Here is a 24,673-nt window from a genome sequence, read left to right on the forward strand (position 1 = left end):
CAGGCTGGCCTCAAACTCAGAAATCCACCTGCCTCTGCCTCACAAGTGCTGGGATTAAAGGTGTGCGCCACCATTGCCTGGCCCCATAGGGTTGTTAAGATGCAGTAGGTTAATGTGGAAAGTGATGGAACGTTGCTTGCCGCAGAGCATGCACTTTATAAATACAAGCGCTACTTGTTATTCCTGAGAGCTTGAGGCCTACCCAACAGTATTCTGAATAGTCCTTTCTGGACAAATGGAGAGGAGCTGGCGTCGCTTGGTCAGAGCACCTGCCTAACCCTGGGATAAGGTGCTCTGCCCTGCCTGGTGCCTGAACAACTTGAGGCCCCATCCGTCTCTTCTCCTCCCCTCTAACTTACTTCTTCCTCTGCAGCTCTCCCTCCTCCCCCCAGTTCTGTGAGGACTGTGGAGCCCACTTTGAAGATTCCAATCACCGCACATCTACTGCTCACCTGCTGTCACTGTCCAGGAGACCCCAGCCCTCCAACCTTCCCCTTGGGGTGCCCACTTCCAGTCCTGGCTTCAGGCTGCTGCTAAGAGGTGGCTGGGAGCCAGGAATGGGACTAGGGCCCCGGGGTGAAGGCCGGGCCAACCCTATTCCCACCATCCTCAAAAGGGACCAGGAAGGATTGGGCTACAGATCTCCACCCCAGCCCCGAGTCACACACTTTGCAGCTCGGGATACCCGGGCTGTGTCTGGGAGGGAGAGAGTACCTCGAGTTGCCACGCAGAGTCAGAGGGAGAACAGAAGGCAAGAAGAGAAGGACCGAGCCTGGGAGCGAGATCTAAGACTATACATGAACCTTGAGTTCTGACCGATACGGACTGGGCCTGGTCTGTCACTGGCTGGACTTGGGCCTCTGACTTGGACTTCCAGACCCTTGGGCCTTGGCTCTTGGGCTCTGCTTTTCAAGAGAAGGGCCGAGACCTGGGAGATAAATAAACTTCCTTCCTTGTGGCTTGTTTACTTTCTTGCATGATACAGTGGGGAACTGGAACAAATCTGAGAGTCACTTGGAAGTCTCATCTGAGCCAAAAGGACAAGCTCTTTGAGTGACAAAAGAGATGCTCCTTGAATGATCCCCTCTCCCCATGTGAAATGCCCCTCTGAGTGTGTCTAGGCCAAATCCAGTCGAGTCAGTGACATGTATCATAAACCAAGTGTGCTAAGGTGCTGAAAACAGGACACAAACCTTGAACTCCTTGAGAAAGCCAGCTGTGATGAAATGTAATGCCTGGTGGTGGGGAAGCTGAAAGCCCCCAAAGAGGAAGTCCTGTGGGACTGCCCAGTGCAGCTAATGTCATCTAACCTATGTGACATTCTAGCTTCAACCAGAGCTCTGACCTCCCAGAGAAAAAGTTTAAGATTTTTTGTTTTGTTTTGGGGGGGGGGTTCTTTTGTTTTTGAGACACAGTCTCTCACTATGTGTAGACCAGACTGCCTTCAAGCTCAGATAAGGCTGCCTCAGGAGTGCTCTGTGGGGCTTTACAGTATGGGGGCAGGTGTGTGTTTGTGTGTGTGTGTGTGTGTGTACGCGCGTGTGCGCACGTGTGTGTATCCTAGGGCTTCGTACCTGCTTACTGAGTTAGGACTCCAAGGCCTTAAGGCAGTCCTAGGGCTCCACTTCAGTCCCTGAAAACCAGACAATATGCTTTCCTACATTTCTCTTTCGAACTTGGCACCCCCAACCCCGTGGGATGCTTATACAGAGTGCTAGGAACATGAAAGCTTTCAAAGCCCTGTTTGGGAGGCCAAAGGGCGGCTGCTGAGATCACGTGGCTCCGGTTATTTACCTTTCTGGACCAGCATTACAAGAAATCACAGGGGAGGAATGGAGGAATGGAGGGGGTTGTGGGAAAGAACCACAGAGCAGCCAGAGTCCATAACATAAGGAAAGCAGAGGCAAAAGGATTGACCCAAAGCCAGTCTGGGCTACTTATGTCCAAGCCTTTCCTTAGCTACATATATAGGGGACCTGTCCTTAAAAACAAAGCTGGGCAGTGGTGGAGCGCGCCTTTAATCTCAACAAGAGGCAGGCAGATCTCTCTGAGTTCGAGGCCAGCCTGGTCTACAGAGCTAATTCAGGATAGCCAAGGTTACATTGAAAAACAAAAGAAAAAAAAATCCCAAACCAAGGGCTAAAGTACCTAGCCAGAGTCAGCGGTGGGATGGTCTGGGATGTGAACCGCAGAACCCGGGTTCGCACTCAGGATCTGGCCTTAGGTGGTCCTCTCTCTACGCCTGCGCTAGTGAGTCGCGGGGGCTTCGGGGGAGGTCGCTCTGTCGGGTCCGCCTCACGGGTTGCGGAGCTCCGCCCCCGCTGGTCCCTCCCGACCGGTACAGCTGCTTCCGGGCTCGCACGGCTCCCGGAGGCCGCTCCCCGGACGCTGGGCCCCACAGCTCCTCGCTGGGTCCCCAGGTAGGCCTGCACACTGTGTCTTGCGTCTGCGATCTCCAAGGACATCTCTGTTCTGACCTTGCGGAGGCCGCGTCTCAGCTGCGCCCTCTCGGGACATCTGGGGCCACTTTGTGGAACGATAGCTTCCTAAGTTAAGGGATGCTCACGTAACACACTGGAGTTCGCTGGACACTTCCATCCTGTCTTCCTCTCAACAGAGACTTCCTTGGGCAGCGATTTAAAGGTTCCTCAGATTCAGGACCGAAGGACCCTGGGCCACCACCTTCTTTCTTCGATGGAGCACCACCTCTCCCCTTTCTGGGGCACCTTGGGATGTGGTCTTGGTGAGTGAAACTTGGGGCAATGACTGCTGGGAGGGAAATCTGAAAGCACAGAACATCGTGGGGGTGACCCTGGCCTTATCGGGCCCTAGAAGTCTCGTTAGTGTGTGGGGTGGCAAATGGATTTCTTTTCCCCTAGACTGACACGGAAGCAGACCATTTACCACACTTGGGGCTGTGTGAGTCCTTTCCAAATTCAGAGTAGGACGGCATCACCAAGCAGATACCTCTTCTGAACCGGAACTGATTCTGGCTCCTGAGGAGCTCCTGAGAGACTTAAGCAGAGTCAGGAAGTGGTCACAGATTTGGGAAACTCATTGCACGGCTCAATCATGTTCCTTCGACGGCTTGGTGGCTGGCTACCTCGACCTTGGGGCCGAAAGAAATCAACAAAGGCCGATTTGCCTGCCCCAGAACCCAGACGGGTGGACAGCTCCCCCGAGAATTCAGGGAGTGACTGGGACAGTGCTCCAGAGACCATGGGAGATGTGGGACCTCTTAAGACCAAGGATTCGGGGACACGGAGGACCCCCAGGGCTGCTCCAGAGTCTAGCAGGGACAGCAGAGTGGATCAGCTGGGGAGCAAAAGAATGGGTTCCCTCAAACGGGACAAGCCTGCCACTACCATTCAAGAGCCTGCAAGATTGGAGACTGGAGGAGCCATTCCCAAACTGGACTGGGATCCTGCGGATTCAGGTGGCATGAAGAACCTTGGAGTGTCCCCTCAAGGGAGACTAGGCAGCACTGGGTCAGAAGCCCTATTGGAGAAACCTGGTCGCCGTCAGAAGCTGCTGCGTTGGCTACGCGGGGAGCCAGGGGCTCCTTCACATTACCTGCAGGACCCGGAGGAATATCTGCAGATCTCTACCAACTTGACCCTGCACCTGCTGGAACTGCTTGGCTCAGCCTTGTTGGCTCTCTGCTCTAGGCCACTCCGAGCCATTTTGGATGCTTTGGGCCTTCGAGGACCTGTGGGCCTCTGGCTCCATGGGCTACTGTGTTTCCTGGCTGCCCTACACGGGCTCCACGCTGTGCTGAGCCTACTTACCGCCCACCCCCTGCATTTTGCCTGCCTCTTTGGCCTGTTGCAGGCCCTGGTGCTGGCTGTCAGCCTCCGGGAACCTGTTGAGGATGAGGAGACCGCTGATTGGGAGAGCGAGGGCCAGGAGAGGGAGGCCAAGGAGCAGAGGGAAGGTCCTGGAAGGGTGGTGTGACTGGGAGTGGGTGGGAGCAAAGGGTAAAGATAGTGGGGTGGCCTTTAGGAGGAAGGTGGGGAAACCCAGATTGTAAGCACAGGGACCTCAGGGATGGGGAAGAACTCAGGCACAGGAGCTCCAATCACACACAGACAGATGGGGCTGTCTAGGGTGGCCAGTATCGGACAATGGGGCATGACCATTGAAGTCACCAGCTGTTATTTCTCGCTTTTACCTTTACCCACCGTTTTGTTCTTTTAATTTCCACCTTCACTTTTTAAAAGCAAAATAGAATAAAAGCAACCGTGGAGAATGGACGCCACGGGGCCTTTCCAAGCCCGGGGTGGACAGGGCCAGAGGCAGGACAGAGATCTCTGCATTAAGAGGTGACGGGGAGACCCATGGTGTCCCTTGGATCCTAGGACCAGAACTATCCAGAGGAGAGTAAGGCTGTGAAGGAGAAGAAGGGCCTACAGGTGCTGTGGTACCTGCAGGGAGGGTCTGCAGGTCTGGGGGAAGCCGGAAGAAACAGGGCTGCTGCAGGCCAGGCTGGCATGAAGACCAGCACAGACGAGCTGGCAGCTCTGACGGGCAGTGGGGGGAGCACGGCGCCTGCCTCTCCACTCAGCAATAAATGTGCCACACTACATCCTAAATACACCAATCCAATGTGAGAGGTTCCACTCAGTGTTCTTCCTGATGCCCGACAGCCCAGGGTGTGAGGTGGGGGAGGGGAGGGTCAAAGTGGACGTGTGATGTCTTTGATGTCTGCAGACAAAACCCAGGAGCTGAGGATTGATACATCATCTTTATTATCCATGGGAGGGAGCGGGAGTCTCTGGCTTCTCCCCTGGAAGCTCGGCTCCTATCTTGTCTGTCTAGGACGCAGGTGAAGTCATGTGCTGGACAGCGGGCAGGCTTCTGTGGGGGGAGGGGGAGAGTTAGAGGGTGGTCATCCAGGGGAGGAGTGCCATCGGTACAGGAGTCGGGTAGGAGACTCCTCCTCTCTCTGTCCGGCCCTCTCCTTTATTTAAAGCAGTGGTTCTTGGATCACTGTGGGCCATGACCCCTTTGGGGGAATCAAACAACCCTCTCACAGGGATTTCTGTCAGATACCCTGCCTGTCAGATATTTACACAATTCATAAAAGTAGCAAAATTAGTTACGAAGTAGCAACGAAATAGTTTTATGGTGGGTGGGGGAGGTTCACCATACCATGAACTGTGTTAAAAGATCGCGGTATTAGGAAGGTTGAGGACCAGTGCTCCAAAGACTCGGACACTACCTTTCTCCTCTTTTCATTTTTATTTTTATTATTTATTTATTTATTTATTTATTTATTTTTGGTTTTTCGAGACAGGGTTTCTCTGTATAGCCCTAGCTGTCCTGGAACTCACTCTGTAGACCAGGCTGGCTAACTCAGAAATCCACCTGCCTCTGCCTCCCAAGTGCTGGGATTAAAGGTGTGCACCACCACCGCCCAGCTTCATTTTTATTTTTAAAGATTTATTTATTATTATATGTGAGTACACTGTAGCTATCTTCAGACACACCAGAAGAGGGCATCAGATCTCATTACGGATGGTTCTGAGCCACTGTGTGGTTGCTGGGATTTGAACCCAGGACCTTCGGAAAGAGCAGTCAGTGCTCTTAACCAGTGAGCCATCTCTCCAGCTCTCATTTTTATTTTATTTTTTTATTATTTTTTATTTTTTTATTTTTTTGAGACAGTGTTTCTCTATATAGCCCTGGCTGTCCTGGAACTCACTCTGTAGACTAGGCCAACCTGGAGATTACAGTGTGTGTCAGTCTTCCTGACTCCACACAAGTCCTGGCGCCATTCACGCCCATGAGAATTAGCGGGGTCAGTGTGCCCACCCTGATAGTGTCTGCCTTTGGCCATGGCCTTTGCTGACACTGCGCAGAGCTCTTCACAATAAGGACTTGGTGGTGGCTTCAACCCCTCACCTTGATTCCTGGGAGTCACTAAGAAGGCTTTGAAGTCCAAGCAAGAGGTCAGAGACTGGAATTCCTCCACACACTTCTCTGGAGGGTGTGGTGATCGATCTGGAAGGACAGGGAACATCCCAGCCAGTGAGTTCCTGCTTCTCAGCCCTGCCTTCCCAGTTCTCAAAAGACCTGCTAAAGTGCCCACCCTGTTCTGAAAGGATTTTAAAGAGCTCTTTGGCCTTCCAGTTCCCCGCGGACACTGCCTGCCTTGTACCCCCACTCACTGTAGAGGAGAAAGCGTTGGTAACCCTGGCCCATCTCTTTCAGCATGATTCCTCCTGGGCATGAGCTGGAGAACAGGTCTGTTTTCATGTCTGGGCGCCCTGTTGGGGTCAGGAGAGGATCGTGAGGACAGGTGCAGACTCACTGGATCAGGCCTACTAGTGAGGACCATGATCCCGGCCGCCCAGGAAGCTGAGGCAGGAGGGTTTCACATTCAAGGCTTGTCCACATTCAGTGCTCTGGGCTACAGGGTGAGCTCAACAACCGTCAGGGTAACCCAGAGAAACCCTGTCTCAGAATAGAGAGGGTCTGGGGACACGGTTCAGTGACGGTATGCTTCCGTAGCATGCAGGAGGTCCTAGGTTCAAGCCTCAGTTCTGAGGGGGAGACAGCGCAGGGAGACTAGACAAGGGGAGGGCTGGTGGGAACTGACCTTCCGTTCTGAGTTCTGCATTTCCTTTCCCTTCAGTCAAGTGGTATGTCCACTTCCGGGGCACACAGACCCCATTTTTCCTGCAGAGGCGGCAGTGTTAAAATAGGAAGGTGGGGTGTCATTCCCAACTACACAGTAACCACCTTTACTCCATCTTCCTCTTCCCCACACCCTAGCTCTTTGGGTTTCGAGCCACCAAGAGATAGCGAGGCCCAGTCTGTCTCCAGAAGGTGACTTACTACGCTGTGGAATTCAGTGGGCAGAGAGTGATGGAGCCTGACACTGTGTGGGGTGACTGTTCACAGTCGGGGCAGAGAACACACCCAAGTGGTGCCTCTGCCTCCTTGCTCCTGACACTCACGTGCGGATGGTAGCCTGAAGCTGGAGCTGCCTTGGGGCAGAGCCGGTAGCCATGTTGAAGACAATATTGTCTACCGGATCAAAAGTTGCCAGCTCTTCCGTGGTGGGGGCTGCCCCTGCGATGAAGTACCACAGGCCCAGGTGGGGCTCTGGGGCCTGGAGAGCCAATGAAGGGAGCAAAAGGATGAGATGCTAAGTGCGCTGCAACATCCATTCAACGTCCCCATCTGTCAGCAGAGCAAGACTTGGGGCTTGCCGTTCTGGTGGCCTTCACTGTCTGCCACAAGTGCCTCCCACACACCCTCTTCCTCCCTTCTCTTCCCAGCATGCTCTCTGGCCATCTTGAGCTACCCACCCACCCAAGGCTCTCCTCTCCTACCATCTAGGCTTTCCCTCAGTCCATACCTCCGTGTCGTCTATTCGCAGCGTTGTCAGTTGACTGTGCTCAGGGCACTGATTCATGGAGTTAAAGAGAAGGCCATAGAGAGAGAGTAGAGCTGCCCAAACTTGGTGGAACATCTCTGGAGGAGAGCTCTGCAGTTGAGGGGACCTCCGCCTTAACTGTTCTCTGCTGGCCGCTCAGTCCACTCTGCCTCCAGCCCCCTTGACTCGACCCTTGACCCTTTAACCTGCTAATAAGTAACTTCAACCTTGTTTTCCAACCCAAGCCCAGATTGACTATGGCATCGGGGCCTTCCTCCCCCTCCTCTGGATGCAACCACTCTACTATATACCCTGGCAGGACCAGTGACTCTGAGGCCTTAGAAGGAAGGCTGGGCCCCACAGTGGAAACTCAAGAGTCTTCCATGCTGTGTCTGATGGGAGCCCTGCTGTTAAGTGAAGCACCAAAGAGAAGCACCTGGATTAGGTCTTGCTTTCATTCATTCACTGGGCGAGTCTGGAATTTCAATTGTTTGCCAGGAACTAGCTAATCCTGGAGGACACTTTTTTTTTTTTTTTTAAGCGGAAAACAGCTTTGCTTTGCAAACAAACCATTGCAGTGCGAGCTGATAAGTGTTAGAATAGGCACCAGCCAGTCGCTAGGGCATGGTGGAATTCTGGAATTCTCTGTCTCTCTCTCTCTTTTGGTTTTTTGAGATAAGGTTTCTCTGTGTAGCCCTGGCTGTCCTGGAACTCACTCTGTAGACCAGGCTGGCCTTGAACTCAGAAATCCGCCTGCCTCTGCCTCCAAAGTGCTGGGATTAAAGACATGCGCCACCACTGCCTGGCTGCTTCTGCTTCTGCTGCTGCTTCTTCTTCTTCTTCTTCCTCCTCCTCCTCCTCCTCCTCCTCCTCCTCCTTCTTCTTTTTTATGATAGGATTTCACTCTGTAGCTTTGGTTGTCCTGGGATTCACTATGTAAGCCGGCTGGACTCATAGAGATCATCTGCCTGCCTTTGTCTCCCAGGTGCTAAGATTATAAAGGCTTGTGCCACTCTGCCTAGGTTAGAGTTCTCTTGTGAGCTTGTAGTAGGGGAACTAGTAAGAACACAGGCGGGAAGAGCTCATTGACAAATGGATTCATGTTTATTCAGACTTTGGCAGTAGTGAAGACATTCTATCAGATGCTAATAGTCAAAAAGTGTAACACTGGGGGCTGGAGAGATGGCTCAGCAGTTAAGAATGCAGACCGCTCTTCCAAAGACCCTGAGTTCAAATCCCAGTAACCACATGGTGGCTCACAACCATCCGTAATGAGATCTGGCGCCCTCTTCTGGGGTGTCTGAAGACAGCTACAGTGTACTTACATATAATAAATAAATATATCTTTTTGTTGTTGTTGTTGAGACAGGGTTTCTCTGTGTAGCCTTGGCTGTCCTGGAACTCACTCTGTAGACCAGGCTGGCCTTGAACTCAGAAATCCGCCTGCCTCTGCCTCCCAAGTGCTGGGATAAAAGGTGAGTGCCACCACTGCCCGGCAATAAATCTTTAAAATAAAAAAAGTGTAACACTAGTGTTAAGAGCGGGTCTAACCCTAACCCTAACCCCAACCCCAACCCCAACCCCTAACCCCAACCCCAACGCCAACCCCAACCCCTAACCCTAACCCTACCCCTAACTTGACTATTAGATGTGGGAACTCATGCACACCAAGCAAACTTGGTGGTATAAATGATCCAGCCTCCTGGAGCAATTGTATTAATTTCTATCTCTTTTTTTCCCCATCTGGGGAATGAGCAACCCATTAGCCTCAGAGGATCAAATGAGATCATGTATACATCAAGTCCGAAGTAAATGTCCATTACCATTAGTGATTGCAAAGCACCCACTGCAACTTCTGGCAGTGATTTTTAAAGATTTATTAATTTATTTTATTTATATGAGTACACCAGACACACCAGAAGAGGGTGTCAGATCCCATTACAGATGGTTATGAACCCCTATATGGTTGCTGGGAATTGAACTCAGGACCTCTGGAAGAGCAGCCAGTGCTCTTAACCGCTGAGCCATCTCTCCAGCCCGTGAAATTTTTATAATAAAATACTAAATGTGGGTCTGGGGAAGTGGCTCGGCAGTGAGGGTGCTTGGTGGATGGCAAGCCCATGATCCCCAGGTCCTTACACAGTGAAAGGGCACCACATTTTCCCTCGGATCTCCACACTTTCGCAATGCAGGCCATACAGCTCCCCACCCCCCAGTATTTAAAAAAGTATTTAAGTTCTTTTATCCCAGCATCTGGAAGGCAGAGAGGCAGGTGGTTTTCTGTGAGTTACAGGACATCCAGACCTATATAGTGAAATTCTGTCACGGAAAAATAAAATTCAAAACGTAAATATAGTCTGGTAGAGTGACACACGACCCTGCACTGGGTGGTGGTGTGGGGAACATTGTCTTTATGAGTTCCAGGTAATTCAGGGTAACAGTGAGACTGCATGTAAAAGTCTCATCATGCCGGGCGGTGGTGGCGCACGCCTTTAATCCCAGCACTTGGGAGGCAGAGGCAGGCGGATTTCTGAGTTCGAGGCCAGCCTGGTCTACAGAGTGAGTAACAGGACAGCCAGGGCTACACAGAGAAACCCTGTCTCGAAAAACCAAACCAAACCAAACCAAACCAAAAAACTCTCATCATACAACGCTTACTGGAGCTCTCTCATCAGTAGCGGCATCTAAGAATTAAGTGGGAAATTTAACCGTCCCACCCTGCTCAACTCTCTTGGCGGTGGATCTTTCAATCCTCTTTCTTAAAGTCTTGTCCTTTAATCCGATCCCCAAGTCACCTGTTTTCTTTCTTCCTTCCTCTCTCTCTCTCTCCCTCTCTCTCTTTCTTTTCTTTTTTGTAGAAACAAAGCTCTTAAAAAGCAGTAGAAATGTCTCAGAAATAAAAAAAAAAAAAGCAATAGAATGCTTTTTTATCCTTAAACATGGCATTTCCTCGGCGCTCTCAAAGACCAATAAGGTGTCCAAAGTCTGCAAAACGCCCAACCGGCCTAATCCCGCCAGGAAGTAAAGTCGGGCACAAGCCAACATAGCCCGCGGAACGCACCCAGCCGTCCACGAAAAAGAGAGGCTTCCGGAAGAGCAGAAATGACGGGAGGACCAGAGGTCTTGCAGAGTTTAAGGTAGTTAGAATTGTGCCTGTTAATTTCTCTGGCCGTCAAAACAGGAACGTTGATTAACGAGGTGCAATCCACACAAATCTCACAATATTTCTCGAGGAACTTGCAGCATTCCACCCAGTGATTTTTTTTTTTCTTCAGGCGTTTACAGTAACCACCCCGGTCGGGTAGCGCCCTGTCGCGCGCAGGGAAAGAAACGCACATAGCCGGAGGGGGGCGGGGAAGTAATTAAAGTGTGCGCACGCGTAGCGCGGCTCACGCAGGCGCAGTGCGGTCCCCCGGGCGACGGCGACGGCGGCGGCTCCTCCGGGTGGTCGGCTCCCTCCCATCTAGGCCGGCCCCGGCCCGTCTCGCCCCCCCAGAAACTCACTGTTCGGGGCTGTGGACTTTCTCATCGTGCCCCACGAAAGTAAATCGGGGGAGACTGGGGGAGCCGGAAGTACCGCCTCGAGATCCCCAAATACGATCGGGGAAACGGAAGTGGCCCTTGGTGCCAGGTTGGGGGAGACCGGAAGTGACGGTACCGTGGGGAAGTCGGGGGCGGAGCCACAGGGTGGTGGGCTGTGTATGTGTGTTTGTATGTGTTTGGCCGCGTGTTGGTTAAGTCGTGTTGCTGGAATACCGACGAAAGGCGGAGGCGGAAGGAAGGGGGCGGTCAGCGAGCCCGTCCGGCCTCCCGTGAGTGTCCGTGGTCTTGGGTCTGTGTTGATTTAGGCGGGTTCGATCGTGGTGGCGCGCGTGCGCGAAGCCACTTTTCTCTGCCGAGTCTAGCGCGACCCCCCTCCCCCCCTCGCGTTGTCCTAGGATTTCCCGATCTCTCGGGCGCTTGCTCGGTCGCGACCGGTGATGACACTGGTCTCTGATCGGTCTCGTGCTTGCTTCCCTGATTCCTAGCCCAACTGGCTCTCCCTATTGTGATTGGCATTGTGGAGCCCCTCCCACCTCTCGTCCTTCATCTCCCTATGCCGTCGATCTCCTACCCTTTGTGTTTCTATTCCTGGGCCCCCGAATCAAAAAGGGGGGATGAGGAGGAGGATGGACATACGTGCTTGTGTATGAGAAACTTTTGAAGGATTGGGGCGGAGATTGGGTCCAGAGAGGCTTCCGGGTGTATAAAATACAGTGCGACCGATAGCGAACCATCCCCCCCCCCCCCCCCCCCCCCCCCCCCCCCCGTTCTTCTTTAGAGAGCTGTCGGCCATGGAGCCGAGTGATAGTGCCAGTACCGCTATGGAGGAGCCTGACAGCCTGGAGGTACTGGTGAAGACCCTGGACTCTCAGACTCGGACTTTTATTGTGGGGGCCCAGGTGAGACACCAGTACTTTGTAGATGCGAGACCCCTTTTGCTCGTTTGTCTTGTGAAGAATGCGCCTGATTTTCTTGCCATTGACTCTTTTGTCCCTTACTGGGTAGGATATCTGAGGTTCCTATTGAGTGAGGAGATATGGTTACTGTTGAGTGAGGCAGATTTTTAGTCTGTCTTCACCTTGACAGAACTCAGTGAAGAGGGAAGTAAGAGGAGGAATCTATACTTATTCTGTGCAGACCCCAGCCCAAAGGGACAGACATGCCTCTGGCCTTTGGGACCAGACACAACACAGGGGGCACCTCGGACAAGTGTGGTGTGTTACAGGGGCCTCAGACAAGTATGGTGTGTGTGTCCTTGTTTAAACAGATTGTTCACAGGTTGGTACTATTTTTATAAGATTAAAGAAACCTGCTTTCATACACTGTGAAGTAGAATTGCCAATAGCTAAGACATAACTTGTGTCTCTTGACCTTAGTGCAGTATGGCCACAATTATCTTTTGTTTTTTCATGCATAAGTCTTTGAGACACCATCATGAGCAGGTCATCTTTATGGTTTTCCAAAGCAGATATTTAAAAAGCCACATAGACTTTTGTGAGTAGGTACATGTGATAGTTAATTCTGCCCTACCAAGAATTACTTGTCTTTCTGGGAGGTGGGGGCAGTGTCTCCTATAACCCAGGCTGACCTTGGCCTCTGACCATTTTGCCTCCATTGTCTATACGCTAGGATTATAATACAGAATTATAGGATTGTGGATGTTTTACATCTGATTTAGTTTGGCCTTTTTTTTTAAGCTAGGGTCTTGCATAGTGAAATGTCTTAGTGCTGATGGTCTTGTCTGACGAGCCAGCCTCCTGTCTCTGATTTCCAAAGTTGGGGTGTCAGGTGTATGCTGTTACTATTTTTGTTTTGTTTGTTCTTTTTCCCCCTCCCCTTATTTTTATTTGTCTATTTATGCATGTGTATGGTTCTCCTGGGCATTGAACCTTGGACTTAGCATAGAGTACTTACTACTGAATCATATATAACTGTGTGTTCCTTTCTGACCTTCCTCGTTAGTTATCTTTCCAGACACTGGCTCCCAACCCCGTGTTACTTACCATTGCTGGTGATGGTTGTTTTGGGCCATGCGTATTTTCAATTTCTTTTAAAAGCTTTTATTTGTTTTTATTTTATATGTGAGTGCTTTGTCTGGAAATATATATGTGTGCACTTGATTAAGAAGGTCAGAAGAGCATATCAGATCCTTTAACCTGTGGCCTTTTCCTCATGTGGAAGTTAGAAAATTATAGTCCCTTCTCTATTAGAGATGGTTGTAAACTATTATGTAGGTGCTAGGATTTGAACTCTGGTACTGTGCAAGAGCAACACTGAGCCATCCCTCCAGCCCCTCATTTTGTGTTTTAAGTCAGGGTTTCACTCTGCAGTCATGGCTATCGTGGTAGTCAGCTCCGCCTGCCTCTGCATTCTTGAGATTAGAGGCTTGTGCCACAGTGCCCATCTATCTGCATTAAGCTTTGAGATTATGGCCGTAAACTCCTGCTATTGTTTTAGTTTAGAAAAGGATCACTAGGCTCTCTAGATAGGAAGCCAAGAAGGAGGAAGGGAGAGCTATTTGGCTTCTTTTTCTTTTATAAGATTTAGTTTTATTTAGTTAAGTTCTTGTTATTTGGATTTTTTTTTTTAATGTAAGACAATCTCTACATAGTTCTATTTTAGAACTCACTATGTAAACCAGGCTGGCCTCAAACTCACAAGAGATTCACCTGCCTCTGCCTCTCAAATGCTGGAGATGTACGCCACCACATTCCACTTATTTTTAATTATGTACAGGTGTGCGCATGGGTATGTGCCTCTGCCTCTAGGTACAGATGCTCATAGAAGCCAGAGACGCTGGGCTCCTAGCGCTGTATTTACCAGTAGTTGTGAGCTGCTGCCCAATGTGAGTGCTGGAAATTGGAGTCCTCTGCAAGATCAGTATGAGCTCTTTTTTTGTTTTTGTTTGTTTGTTTGTTTGTTTGTTTTTTGTTTGTTTGTTTTTTCCTTTTGAGACAGGGTTTCTCTGTTGTAGCCCTGGCTGTCCTGGAACTCACTCTGTAGACCTGGAACTCAGAAATCCACCTGCTTCTGCCTCCCAGGTGCTGGGATTAAAGGCGTGTGCCACCACTGCCTGACCCTCTAGCCTGACTTTTTTTTTTTTTTTTTTTTTTTTTTTTTTTTTTTTTTTGGACTCATAAATATCGGCCGGTTGATAGAGTTGACTAGTGAGACTGTCTGATTTTCATGTTGGCATCTGAAGTCAGGTGTCCCTCCCTCTTCATTCTTTCTCTCACTTTCTGATGTCAGTACATGGCTCTCCTTTCAGATGAATGTAAAGGAGTTTAAGGAACACATAGCCGCCTCGGTGAGCATCCCTTCCGAGAAACAGCGGCTCATCTACCAGGGCCGGGTTCTACAAGATGATAAGAAGCTCCAGGAATACAGTAAGGGGCTAGGGGCTGCTGAGGCTAAGGCTGCTGTCTGGAGGCCACAGGTTTACGTACTTAAAAGGTTTGCTGTGTCTCTCTCTTTCCTGCAGATGTTGGGGGAAAGGTCATCCACCTGGTGGAACGAGCTCCCCCTCAGACTCCGCTTCCTTCTGGAGCATCTTCTGGGACAGGCTCTGCCTCAGCCACTCATGGTGGGGCACCGCTGCCTGGCACTCGGGGCCCGGGGGCCTCTGTGCACGACCGGAATGCCAACAGCTATGTCATGGTTGGAACCTTCAATCTTCCTGTGAGCCTGTGTTCTTACGTGGGAGCGGTTGGTGGGAAGAGTAGCTTTGGTTATGGCTGCTGCAGGGAGCTTGGAAGATAGGTGTCTTGAGAGACTGCATTTGATTTGGAAAGCAGTCTGACCTGTACTGGCCTCGGTTTTTGAAGAAAGGGTAGGGGCTGGAGGAAAGGAATTGGTAGTGTGAAGGTTTTAGTATGTGGCTTCTCCCAGAGCAACTTCCCTTGCCCTTTCCCCAGAGTGACGGCTCTGCTGTGGATGTTCACATCAACATGGAACAGGCCCCAATTCAGGTATTGAGGGGCCTGGGAGGGTCAGGGAAGGGGATCTGGGAGAAGGAGGCCATGAGTTGGGGGAGGACCTGGCTGAGGAGATGCCTGGGAACTGGTTTAGTATGTTGTGGCGTTCATGACTTTCTCTCAGACCTTCCGTGAACATCCGTGTCTTACAGAGTGAGCCCCGGGTACGGCTGGTGATGGCTCAGCACATGATTAGAGATATACAGACCTTGCTGTCCCGGATGGAGGTGAGTGGGCAAATCTGTAGGCTAGAGTTTACTGTGTGTTCCTTCCCTTTCTTCTCATGGTCTTGAACGTTTACTGGCAACATCCACACTGGCTGCAGGAGGTTGCCTTCCTAGTCTGGGCTTTTCTCTGTAGTTCTTTTAGGCAGAGATAGTATCTTTGTGAGACTGTCTCATGCTGTCAGTCTGCACGCCTCAGCTTCTCAAGCGAGACAGACTTCAGGTGTGTGCTATTGCTCTGTGCTACTGCCACTCCTTCTGAGCCCTGGTGTGTGAAAAGTTCAGACTTGCCAGATGATGTCATAGCTGTCCTTAACTTAAGGAGGTGGGCACTGCTAACTCCCTAACCCCCTTCTTTTACTCACATTGTCCTGGGCTGTCCTTGAACTCCCAGTACCTCCTAGTGCCTCTTTTCAAAGTACTGTGAATATAGGTTTGGCTGCATGCTGCAATTTTAAACTTTCCTTCTTTTATTTTTGCTTGTTGATTGGTTTGGTTGGTTTTTTTTGAGACAGGGTTTCTCTGTGTAGCCCTCGCTGTCCAGGAACTCACTCTGTAGATGAGGCTGGCCTTGTCCACACAAAGATCTGCCTGCCTCTGCCTCCCAAGTTCTGGGATTGAAGTTGTGTGTTGTTGTTTTTGTTGTTGCCGCTGCTGCCAGGCACTTCTTAACTATCTTTTAACTGTCTTGTTCAGTTTAGAGGCATCCTGCCTTTGTCAGCTGTGTTATAGTTGCAGCCTGGGATCATTCCTTGTCTTTGTGGAAACTAGGGGAGGCTTTCCTTCCTCTGTACACGCTATAGACACTGGCTGTGTGTCCAGTCTCCGCCAGTCACAGGGATGCTGAGCCCTGCTTTCGGGGAGCCATGTCCACTCTTGACTTGTTTGGTAGGCATAAATCTCAACAGTGGTAATATTATTCTGCCTTTGGTGACTCTGCTTCTACCCTCAGTGTCGAGGGGGACCCCAAGCCCAGGCCAGTCAGCCACCCCCACAGACACCGACTGCGGCCCCAGAGACGGTAACTTTGAGCTCACAAACATCAGAACCCCTCGAAAGTGAAGCTCCTCCTCGAGAGCCCATGGAGTCAGAAGAAATGGAGGAGCGGCCGCCAGCCCAGACTCCAGAGCTTACACCCTCAGGCCCAGCTCCAGCAGGCCCAGCTCCAGCAGGCCCAGCACCTGCGCCAGAGACAAATGCACCCAAGTGAGAGATGCAGGGAACCTTTGGGGACTCAGAGGGAGGTTGGTCATGGTGTAGTGCAAGGAGTAGGAAGGCTGAGGAGAGGAAGTGGTTGCTAGGGGTGGGTCTTATGGTTGTAGTATTGTGGGGTCAGAGGTCAGCTCATGTAGATACGGGTGGGTAGGACTGGCAGCCTAGCAGAAGGCAGGATGGTCGTGGATGCCTGGAGTGGTGGTTTGCAGAGGCCTTGTCTGGGTTTGAGTGACTTTGCCTCCTTTGCACAGGACTATGCTGGGGGATGGGAGCGCTTTGTTTCTTCCTCTCGGCTGCTCTCGAGAGAGCAGAGAGAATCCCTGGGGAACTGCGGGGTCTCTGAAGACAGCCTCCACTCACAGCCCTGCTGTCTCCACAGCCACCCGTCCCCTGCAGAGCACGTGGAGGTGCTCCAGGAGCTTCAGCGCTTGCAGCGCCGTCTTCAGCCCTTCCTGCAACGCTACTGTGAGGTCCTGGGTGCTGCGGCCACTACAGACTACAACAACAACGTGAGTCTTTAATGGCCTTCCCTTTCTATACCTCAGAGCTACAGGATGAGACACAGATAGTCCTTCACTGGCCTCAATATTAGCACAGAATCCTTGGTAGGAGAGTGTCCTTCTGTGATGGGGATGTTGCAGTCTGTGTGTCTGTCTGTTGTGTCCTTCATTTGTTTAGGAAATGTACAGAATAAAAAGAATTACAGATGTTGTTATTAACACCTTATGTTGTTATGTTATGCTTAACATTTGCCATGTTTTGTAGAAAATTCCATATGTGTATTGAATAGGATTTATTTGAAAATTTGTTTTGGAAAGCTTTGGTTCATGTAGACCCTTCCAAAGACTAGAGGGCATGGCATAGTTTTAGAAGGCAGTCATGTCTGTTCTTAATCTCATGCTTTTCTGGGTGTGACCTGGGCACAGCATGAGGGCCGTGAGGAGGACCAGAGGTTGATCAACTTGGTGGGGGAGAGCCTGCGTCTACTGGGCAACACTTTCGTGGCATTGTCTGATCTGCGCTGCAATCTAGCCTGTGCACCCCCACGGCACCTGCATGTAGTACGGCCTATGTCTCACTACACGACTCCCATGGTGCTCCAGCAGGCAGCCATTCCCATTCAGGTGGGTGCAAGGATCCTGGCTGGAGGGAGAACAGGGGTGTGGTCCAGTAGGCTGACTCCCGGCTGCTGGGGGGCTAGAAAGCAAGGGGCCTGGGGATGAAGCTCTGGAGTCTCTAGAAGTGACTCTCCGGTACTCTGGATTAGGCTCTTTTGTTTCTCATATCTATCTGCTTGTCCATCTCTCTTCCAGATCAATGTGGGGACTACTGTGACCATGACAGGCAATGGAGCTCGGCCTCCACCGGCTCCTGGTGCAGAGGCAGCAACCCCGGGTTCTGGCCAGGCCTCATCCCTGCCACCTTCTTCCACCACTGTTGATTCATCAACTGAAGGAGCTCCTCCACCGGGGCCAGCACCGCCACCAGCCACCAGCCACCCACGGGTCATCCGGATTTCCCACCAGAGTGTAGAACCCGTGGTCATGATGCACATGAACATTCAAGGTGAGTTAGGACAGTTATTGGCAGAAAAGAGCCTTGGGAGCCGGAGGGAAGGCCAGTGCTATGTGGGAAGGGCACGAGGGAGGTGCTTTGGCCTTGGGTTTGTGTGAAGGGAACCCAGCCTTCCTGTTGTCATGGGGACAGGGCAGGGTTTTGGAGGCATGAAGGGTGGATAGAATGAGGAAAAAGCCAGGCCTTGGACCCACATTCTTACAATTTTCTGTCTGTCTTCTTTGCTTAGATTCTGGAGCACAGCCTGGTGGTGTGCCGAGCGCTCCCACTGGTCCACTGGGACCTCCTGGTCATGGACAGACCCTGGGTAAGAACAAGGTTATCAGTGTAGGCTGAGAGCTCTGGGTAGAAAACGGGGTAGGGCTGAGTGGGTGGGCTGAAGGGGTCCAGGTTCAAGGTTACATCAGACCCACCCCCCAGGCTCCACCCTCATCCAGCTGCCCTCCCTGCCCCCTGAGTTCATGCACGCCGTCGCCCACCAGATCACTCATCAGGCCATGGTGGCAGCTGTTGCCTCCGCGGCCGCAGGTAATGACCTGGAAGGGGCGGACTGGGCGGTGGGGCGTAGTTCACGGTGGTGGGTGTTGTCTGCTAGCCGGCCGGCAAGCACTGAGCCCTCAGCTCTCTTTGATGTCTCTGTTCGCTGCACAGGACAGCAGGTGCCCGGCTTCCCAACAGCACCAACTCGGGTGGTGATTGCCCGGCCCACTCCTCCACAGGCTCGGCCTTCCCATCCTGGAGGGCCTCCAGGCTCTGGAGCTCTGGTGAGCAAGGGTTGGGGGACGTACCAGTGGGGAGATCCCGGTGGATTGTTGGAAGGACAAGACTGAATCCTCCTGTCCCCCAGCAGGGCGCTGGGCTGGGCACAAACACTTCATTGGCCCAGATGGTGAGCGGCCTTGTGGGACAACTTCTTATGCAGCCTGTTCTTGTGGGTGAGTCCTGTTCTTTCCTAGCTCAGGCTTTAGGTATTTCTAGCTGCTACTGGATGTGACAGTGCATGTTTATAACCCAGGGCCTGGGAGACTGGGACTGAAGGATAACAAGAGTTCAAGGACATCTTAGACTATAGACTTAACTTCTAAGTTAGCCTGAGCTAATAAGATTTTGGGGCAAATGAGCATCCATGCAGCTGTGCTTGATGACCCTCCCTGTCCTGCTCATTGGTTACACCTAGTCCTTGTGGAATATTAGTTTTTGTTTTCCTGCTGGAAAGATGAGATGGGAATGAGGCAGCTAGAAGACGGCTCTTGTTCACATTGTACTCTTCTTGGTTCCTGACAGCTCAGGGGACTCCAGGAATGGCTCCAGCCCAGGCTCAGGCTCAGGCTCAGGCCCAGGCCCAGGCCCCGGCCCCGGCTCCAGCTCCTGCTCCTGCCACCGCTTCAGCTAGTGCTGGCACTACCAACACAGCTACCACAGCTGGCCCTGCTCCTGGGGGTCCTGCCCAACCTCCACCTCCACCTCCTCAGCCTTCTGCAGCTGATCTTCAGTTCTCTCAGCTCCTGGGAAATCTGCTGGGGCCTGCAGGGCCAGGGGTTGGGGGCCCAGGCATGGCTTCGCCCACCATCACTGTGGCAATGCCTGGTGTCCCTGCTTTTCTCCAGGGCATGACTGATTTTTTGCAGGTGAGTGGCTTATTCTGTTGTCATGCTCCAGCTGCTGAGTGACAGCTCTTAGAGGTGATCTGCTGAGCCAACACCCAGTGCTGTCACAGCTCTGGCTTGGCTTACCCACGCAGTGTCCTAAGAAGCTGAGGTCAGAGCTGGCTCTTGCTCTTGCAGAGGACCTGGGTTTGATTCTTAGCACCCATATGGTGGTTCACAGCCATCTGTAACTCCAGTTCCAGGGGATTCAACACCCTCTTCTGGTCCCCATGGGAAACAGGCACACACATTTCACAGACACACAGAAAGGCAAAATGCCCATACATATAAATACAGGTTTGATAAAATAGGTGATAAAATAGGTTTGTTTTGTAAAGTCAAGATCAGACTCTAGCTCTCTCCCCTCTTACAGGCCTCTTGTTTTGTGTCCACAGTGCAATTTTATATTCTTGACCCTGTGGTCTTTATCTTCTATTCTTAATTCCTTCTTCTAGGCATCACAGACTGCCCCTCCACCCCCTCCACCTCCTCCACCCCCGCCCCCTGCCCCAGAGCAGCAGACCACACCCCCACCAGGGTCCCCTTCTGGTGGAACAGCAAGTCCTGGAGGCTTAGGCCCTGAGAGCCTGCCACCAGAGTTTTTCACCTCAGTGGTACAGGGCGTGTTGAGCTCCCTCCTGGGCTCCTTGGGGGCTCGTGCCGGCAGCAGTGAGAGCATTGCTGCCTTCATCCAACGCCTCAGCGGATCCAGCAACATCTTTGAGCCTGGGGCTGATGGCGCCCTTGGTAAGCAAAATGTGGGCGTTACAGTTTGGGGAGCTAGCAGCCAGGGGAGGTACTGGCCTTTCTTTACTAGTAAGGCAGGATTAGCTGATGGTATGTGGGATCAGGAGGTGAAGGGAATGGCTCACTTCCGCCCCTTTCCCTAGGGTTCTTTGGAGCTCTGCTCTCTCTCCTGTGCCAGAATTTCTCCATGGTGGATGTTGTGATGCTTCTCCATGGCCATTTCCAGCCGCTGCAGCGGCTCCAGCCACAGCTGCGATCTTTCTTCCACCAGCACTACCTGGGTGGCCAGGAGCCCACGCCTAGCAACATCCGGGTAAGTGAAAGCCCAGATCCCAGAGCTTTCCTCTTTCCCACTTCTCTTCTTTAATCCCGACTGCCTGTCTGTCAGCCATTGAAAGCTGTGCTTCAGCCAAGGCTTTGGGGTTGTAGGGGTAGGAGGAAGGCTGTGGGCTAACCCTGACTTTGGGGTTGAGGGGTAGGAGGAAGGCTGTGGGCTAACCCTGACTTTGGGGTTGTAGGGGTAGGAGGAAGGCTGTGGGCTAACCTGACCTGTGATGCTCCCTACAGATGGCAACCCACACACTGATCACGGGGCTGGAAGAGTATGTACGGGAAAGTTTTGTAAGTGTCCTTTGTATATTTCCTTTCTGTTGGGTTTGGGTAGGGAAGGGGTGGGTAGTGTGCCTACTTCCTCTGCTTTCTAGATCTTAAGTACTGATTTGGAGTTCTTGGTGTTGTCTCCTCTCAGTCTTTGGTGCAGGTTCAGCCAGGTGTGGATATCATCCGGACAAATTTAGAATTTCTCCAAGAGCAATTTAACAGCATCGCTGCTCATGTGCTGCACTGTACAGGTCAGGCCGGGGGCCAGCCAAGCACAGGTAGTGTTCTGTCCATTCAGGACTGCCAGATCATGTGCCCTCTCATATCTCCCTGCAGACAGTGGATTTGGAGCCCGGTTGCTGGAGCTGTGTAACCAGGGCCTGTTTGAGTGCTTGGCCCTGAACCTCCACTGCTTGGGGGGACAGCAGATGGAACTTGCTGCTGTCATCAATGGCCGAATTGTAAGTACCACCCAATTCTAGGTCACCACCTTTTTTTATTGTGTCTTGTGGTTTTAATTTTCTTCTCCAGACACTACCTGTTACCCTAGATGTAATAGATTGCGAGTTACATGGTCAATCTGCTTTCTGGCCCTCAGCGCCGCATGTCTCGAGGGGTGAACCCATCCTTGGTAAGCTGGCTGACAACCATGATGGGACTGAGGCTTCAGGTGGTCTTGGAGCACATGCCTGTGGGTCCCGACGCCATCCTCAGATATGTTCGCAGGGTTGGTGATCCTCCTCAGGTAAGGGACCCAAGGTGGTGTCGGGGTGTCAAGAAACTGGAGAGATGGACTGGAGCAACCCCTCCCACCACAAGCCCTTATATTTCTTATTTTTACAGCCACTTCCTGAAGAGCCAATGGAAGTTCAGGGAGCAGAAAGAACTTCCCCTGGACCTCAGGTACTGCTTGAGAAGCCACATAAAATATGGAGTCGATGGCTGGGAGAAAGGGGGCTTGGGAGCAAAGAATTCTGTTATATGCCTTCCAGAGAGAGAATGCTTCCCCAGCCCCTGGAACAACAGCAGAAGAAGCCATGTCCCGAGGTCCACCCCCTGCTCCTGAAGGAGGTTCCCGAGATGAACAGGATGGAGCTTCAGCGGATGCAGAACCCTGGGCAGCTGCAGTCCCCCCTGTAAGTGGCAGGAGGTGATCCAGTGGGTTAAAGAGCTGTAAGTTGTGGGAATTATGGCAAATCCTTTCCTCCCCAGGAATGGGTCCCTATTATCCAGCAGGACATTCAGAGCCAGCGGAAGGTGAAACCTCAGCCGCCCCTGAGTGATGCCTACCTCAGTGGTATGCCTGCCAAGAGACGAAAGGTTGGTCTCTGCTGTGGATGTGTCTCTTTCCAGTACCCTGTTGAGCTAGAGGCTTTTGCTTGCTAGTTCAGTCTCTTCATCTAGTTAGGAGGCCTGTTTGTGAGCCAGACTTGTTCATGATCGGGACACACAACTGGTGTGTGGGCCTTCACCTTACTGTTTTCTAGCAGTTCTGGTTCCTCAGCTGTGTCACCTCCCAAGTGATTAGGTGTGTAAGGTGGGCTCTGCCTTGAAGAATAGCTAGCTCTGAATCCTAGGTGGTTTGACCTGCTGGTGCCTTCTTTGCTATCAGAACCATGTGCAGGCTGTTCCCTGCCCTATACTAGAATAGACATTGGCTAACTAATGGAAAGGGTGAACTGGGTGGTGGCACTGGGTCTGATATTGATCCCCTTTTCCCTCTCAACCTGTCCCCCAGACAATGCAGGGTGAGGGCCCCCAGCTGCTCCTCTCAGAGGCAGTGAGCCGGGCAGCTAAGGCAGCCGGAGCTCGGCCCCTGACAAGCCCCGAGAGCCTGAGCCGGGACCTGGAGGCACCAGAGGTTCAGGAGAGCTACAGGCAGCAGGTGCCCCCACTTTGCAGCAGAATAGGGATGGTCTATTGGGAGGGGTTGGGCCAGGTTCCTGCTTCCATTGATGGTCAGGGTTTTCCTTGTGGCATTTGGGAAGGCTTAGCAATCTCATTGGGCTTGCCAACATGGCTGGTGGGGAAAGTATTTCCTAAGGGTTGGTCTTTGTGCTTTATGGGATCATAGGTCTAAACCTACTCGTGTTTTCTCTTTCTAGCTCCGGTCTGATATCCAAAAACGACTGCAGGAAGATCCTAACTACAGCCCCCAGCGCTTCCCTAATGCCCACCGGGCATTTGCTGATGATCCCTAGCTTTCTCACCAGGGGACCATTTCCCCCCTTCCTTCACAGTATTTAAGAAATAAAAGTCGGATTTTCCTGGCTCCTTTGTCTGGTCTTAACAAGTTTCTTCAAACATTCCATAGAAACCTGGCTACACATATATATTATATTCTCCTTAAGGAATGTGTGCAAGTCTGTCAGTGGTTTGAGCATTTATATAATTTATATAAAAGTGGCACTTTATCAATTGAAGCTCAAGTAGCATTCCGTGACGCCCATGCTCCTCTACTGTCCCTGATACCAGCTGCAAGAGCCCTCACTTTAGTCTCTGGAACATGAAAGGCCTGATGACTGAGCTCCATGCCAAAGAAAACCAAGAACATGAGAGGTCATATGGTGAGGTCATACACCCCATAGCAGGTGGCAGTTATAGGCGTGGCCTTGGAAGATGTGCCCCTGGGTTTGAGTTTCAAAAAGCTCAAGTCTAGTACCATAATGGACTAATTCAACTGTAGGCCCGCCTGCCTTAATCAAATGTCCTCTTCACAGCAACAGAAACCCCCGAGTCAGAAGTTGGAACCAGCTTTCTCAAGATACACCTGATTGGTTTAGGAAAGCAGTTGAATGCATCAAGTGTGGTTTAGTGTAGGGCCATGCTAAGAGGGTCATTTGAATTGTGGGGATCTGGTTTTAGTGTGTGATAAGATGCAGCTTTCTGCTCTTGCTCTGAGACCTAACCTGAAGACTCACCTTGGCTTTGAATTTTCAGGCAGCCTACTGACTGCTGCTGGGTTACTAGTGCCCACACTGAACGCAGATTTACGATTTTTACAGGGTTACAGCTAAGAGATTGTGCCAAGAATGTCAGCAGAGGAGACTTTGGACTTTTAAACATGGTTCACACTGATAGATGGGGACTTTCAGAGTTGGACTGACTGTATTTTTACATATGGCTACAAGCCTATGGGGCCCAGGGAGTGGAATGTGGTGGTCTGAATGAAAATATCCTCCATTCGCTCATAGGAGTCACATTAGGAGGTGTGGCCTTGTTGGAGGAAGTGTCACTGGAGCGGGATTTGTTAGAGTTGACTGGTCCTAGCAATAGAAACCCTAAGACAGGTACCCACTGACCTCATCCAAACTCTTAATGCTGGAACCCTGAAATAATTAACAGGTAACTTACTGAATCCACTACTTAGTATAAAACATTACAGCTAATCCCTTACAACCCATGACTTTTTTTTTTGGTTTTTCAAGACAGGGTTTCTCTGTATAGCCCTGGCTGTCCTGGAACTCACTCTGTAGACCAGGCTGGCCTCGAACTCAGAAGTCAGAAATCTGCCTGCCTCTGCCTCCCAAGTGCTGGAATTAGGCGTGCGCCACCACTGCCCGGCCCCCCCCTTCTTTTTTTTAAATTCTTTTATTATTCTTTTTTAACAAACGGCCCCAGGGATAGGGGACTAGGGGAAAGAGAAGAGGGGAAGTGAGACTCCAGACCCACAACCCCTCCCCACCCACCCCTTTCCCCCTTATATATTTATAATCTATATACAAGCCCCGGGGATGGGGGTCAAGGGGAACTCCCTCAGCGGGG

The 24,673-nt window shown here is 51.5% G+C and overlaps 4 protein-coding genes across 38 annotated transcripts in view; 3 read left to right on the plus strand and 1 right to left on the minus strand.

Annotated features, from left to right (window-relative positions):
* Gpank1 (G-patch domain and ankyrin repeats 1) overlaps positions 1-958 on the plus strand; it is a 3,541-nt gene extending 2,583 nt beyond the window's left edge. For both annotated transcript variants that reach the window (XM_031347851.1, XM_031347852.1), the window contains exon 4: positions 374-958. In XM_031347851.1, coding sequence (XP_031203711.1) covers positions 374-815 — 442 coding nt within the window. In that variant the 3' untranslated portion in view covers positions 816-958. The remainder of the gene's footprint in view (positions 1-373) is intronic.
* A 1,193-nt stretch (positions 959-2,151) lies between these two features.
* Positions 2,152-4,610, plus strand: CUNH6orf47 (chromosome unknown C6orf47 homolog). Its single transcript, XM_031346652.1, has 3 exons — positions 2,152-2,420; positions 2,618-2,743; positions 2,880-4,610. The coding sequence occupies exon 3, from the start codon at positions 3,073-3,075 to the stop codon at positions 3,952-3,954; it is 882 nt and encodes a 293-aa protein (XP_031202512.1). The 5' UTR covers positions 2,152-2,420; positions 2,618-2,743; positions 2,880-3,072; the 3' UTR covers positions 3,955-4,610.
* Positions 4,611-4,725: 115 nt separating this feature from the next.
* Positions 4,726-8,725, minus strand: Apom (apolipoprotein M). 2 transcript variants are annotated; one of them, XM_031346655.1, is made up of 7 exons: positions 8,710-8,725; positions 7,367-7,414; positions 6,963-7,117; positions 6,602-6,681; positions 6,171-6,269; positions 5,905-6,003; positions 4,726-4,857 (listed from the first exon to the last, which is right to left on the minus strand). In XM_031346655.1, the coding sequence occupies exons 3-7, from the start codon at positions 7,013-7,015 to the stop codon at positions 4,832-4,834; spliced, it is 357 nt and encodes a 118-aa protein (XP_031202515.1). In that variant the 5' UTR covers positions 7,016-7,117; positions 7,367-7,414; positions 8,710-8,725; the 3' UTR covers positions 4,726-4,831. The 2 variants fall into 2 exon arrangements, with proteins under 2 accessions (XP_031202515.1, XP_031202514.1); XM_031346654.1 differs by lacking the exon at positions 8,710-8,725 and having other exon boundaries at positions 7,367-8,097.
* A 2,035-nt stretch (positions 8,726-10,760) lies between these two features.
* On the plus strand, positions 10,761-23,180 carry Bag6 (BAG cochaperone 6). Of its 33 annotated transcripts, none has more exons than XM_031346656.1 (26): positions 10,761-11,038; positions 11,706-11,826; positions 14,196-14,313; positions 14,409-14,605; positions 14,842-14,895; positions 15,054-15,128; positions 16,078-16,331; positions 16,720-16,849; positions 17,267-17,464; positions 17,654-17,906; positions 18,145-18,222; positions 18,336-18,443; positions 18,567-18,679; positions 18,763-18,850; positions 19,200-19,543; positions 20,017-20,308; positions 20,452-20,621; positions 20,876-20,929; positions 21,057-21,159; positions 21,245-21,369; positions 21,507-21,653; positions 21,752-21,811; positions 21,901-22,044; positions 22,121-22,228; positions 22,647-22,793; positions 23,014-23,180. In XM_031346656.1, the coding sequence occupies exons 2-26, from the start codon at positions 11,719-11,721 to the stop codon at positions 23,107-23,109; spliced, it is 3,564 nt and encodes a 1,187-aa protein (XP_031202516.1). In that variant the 5' UTR covers positions 10,761-11,038; positions 11,706-11,718; the 3' UTR covers positions 23,110-23,180. The 33 variants fall into 33 exon arrangements, with proteins under 33 accessions (XP_031202516.1, XP_031202520.1, XP_031202519.1 ...); XM_031346660.1 differs by having other exon boundaries at positions 18,766-18,850; XM_031346659.1 differs by having other exon boundaries at positions 10,761-11,015.
* The last annotated feature ends 1,493 nt before the right edge of the window (positions 23,181-24,673 follow it).

The sequence above is a fragment of the Mastomys coucha genome, unplaced genomic scaffold, assembly GCF_008632895.1.
Source record: "Mastomys coucha isolate ucsf_1 unplaced genomic scaffold, UCSF_Mcou_1 pScaffold3, whole genome shotgun sequence".
NCBI lineage: Eukaryota > Metazoa > Chordata > Mammalia > Rodentia > Muridae > Mastomys > Mastomys coucha.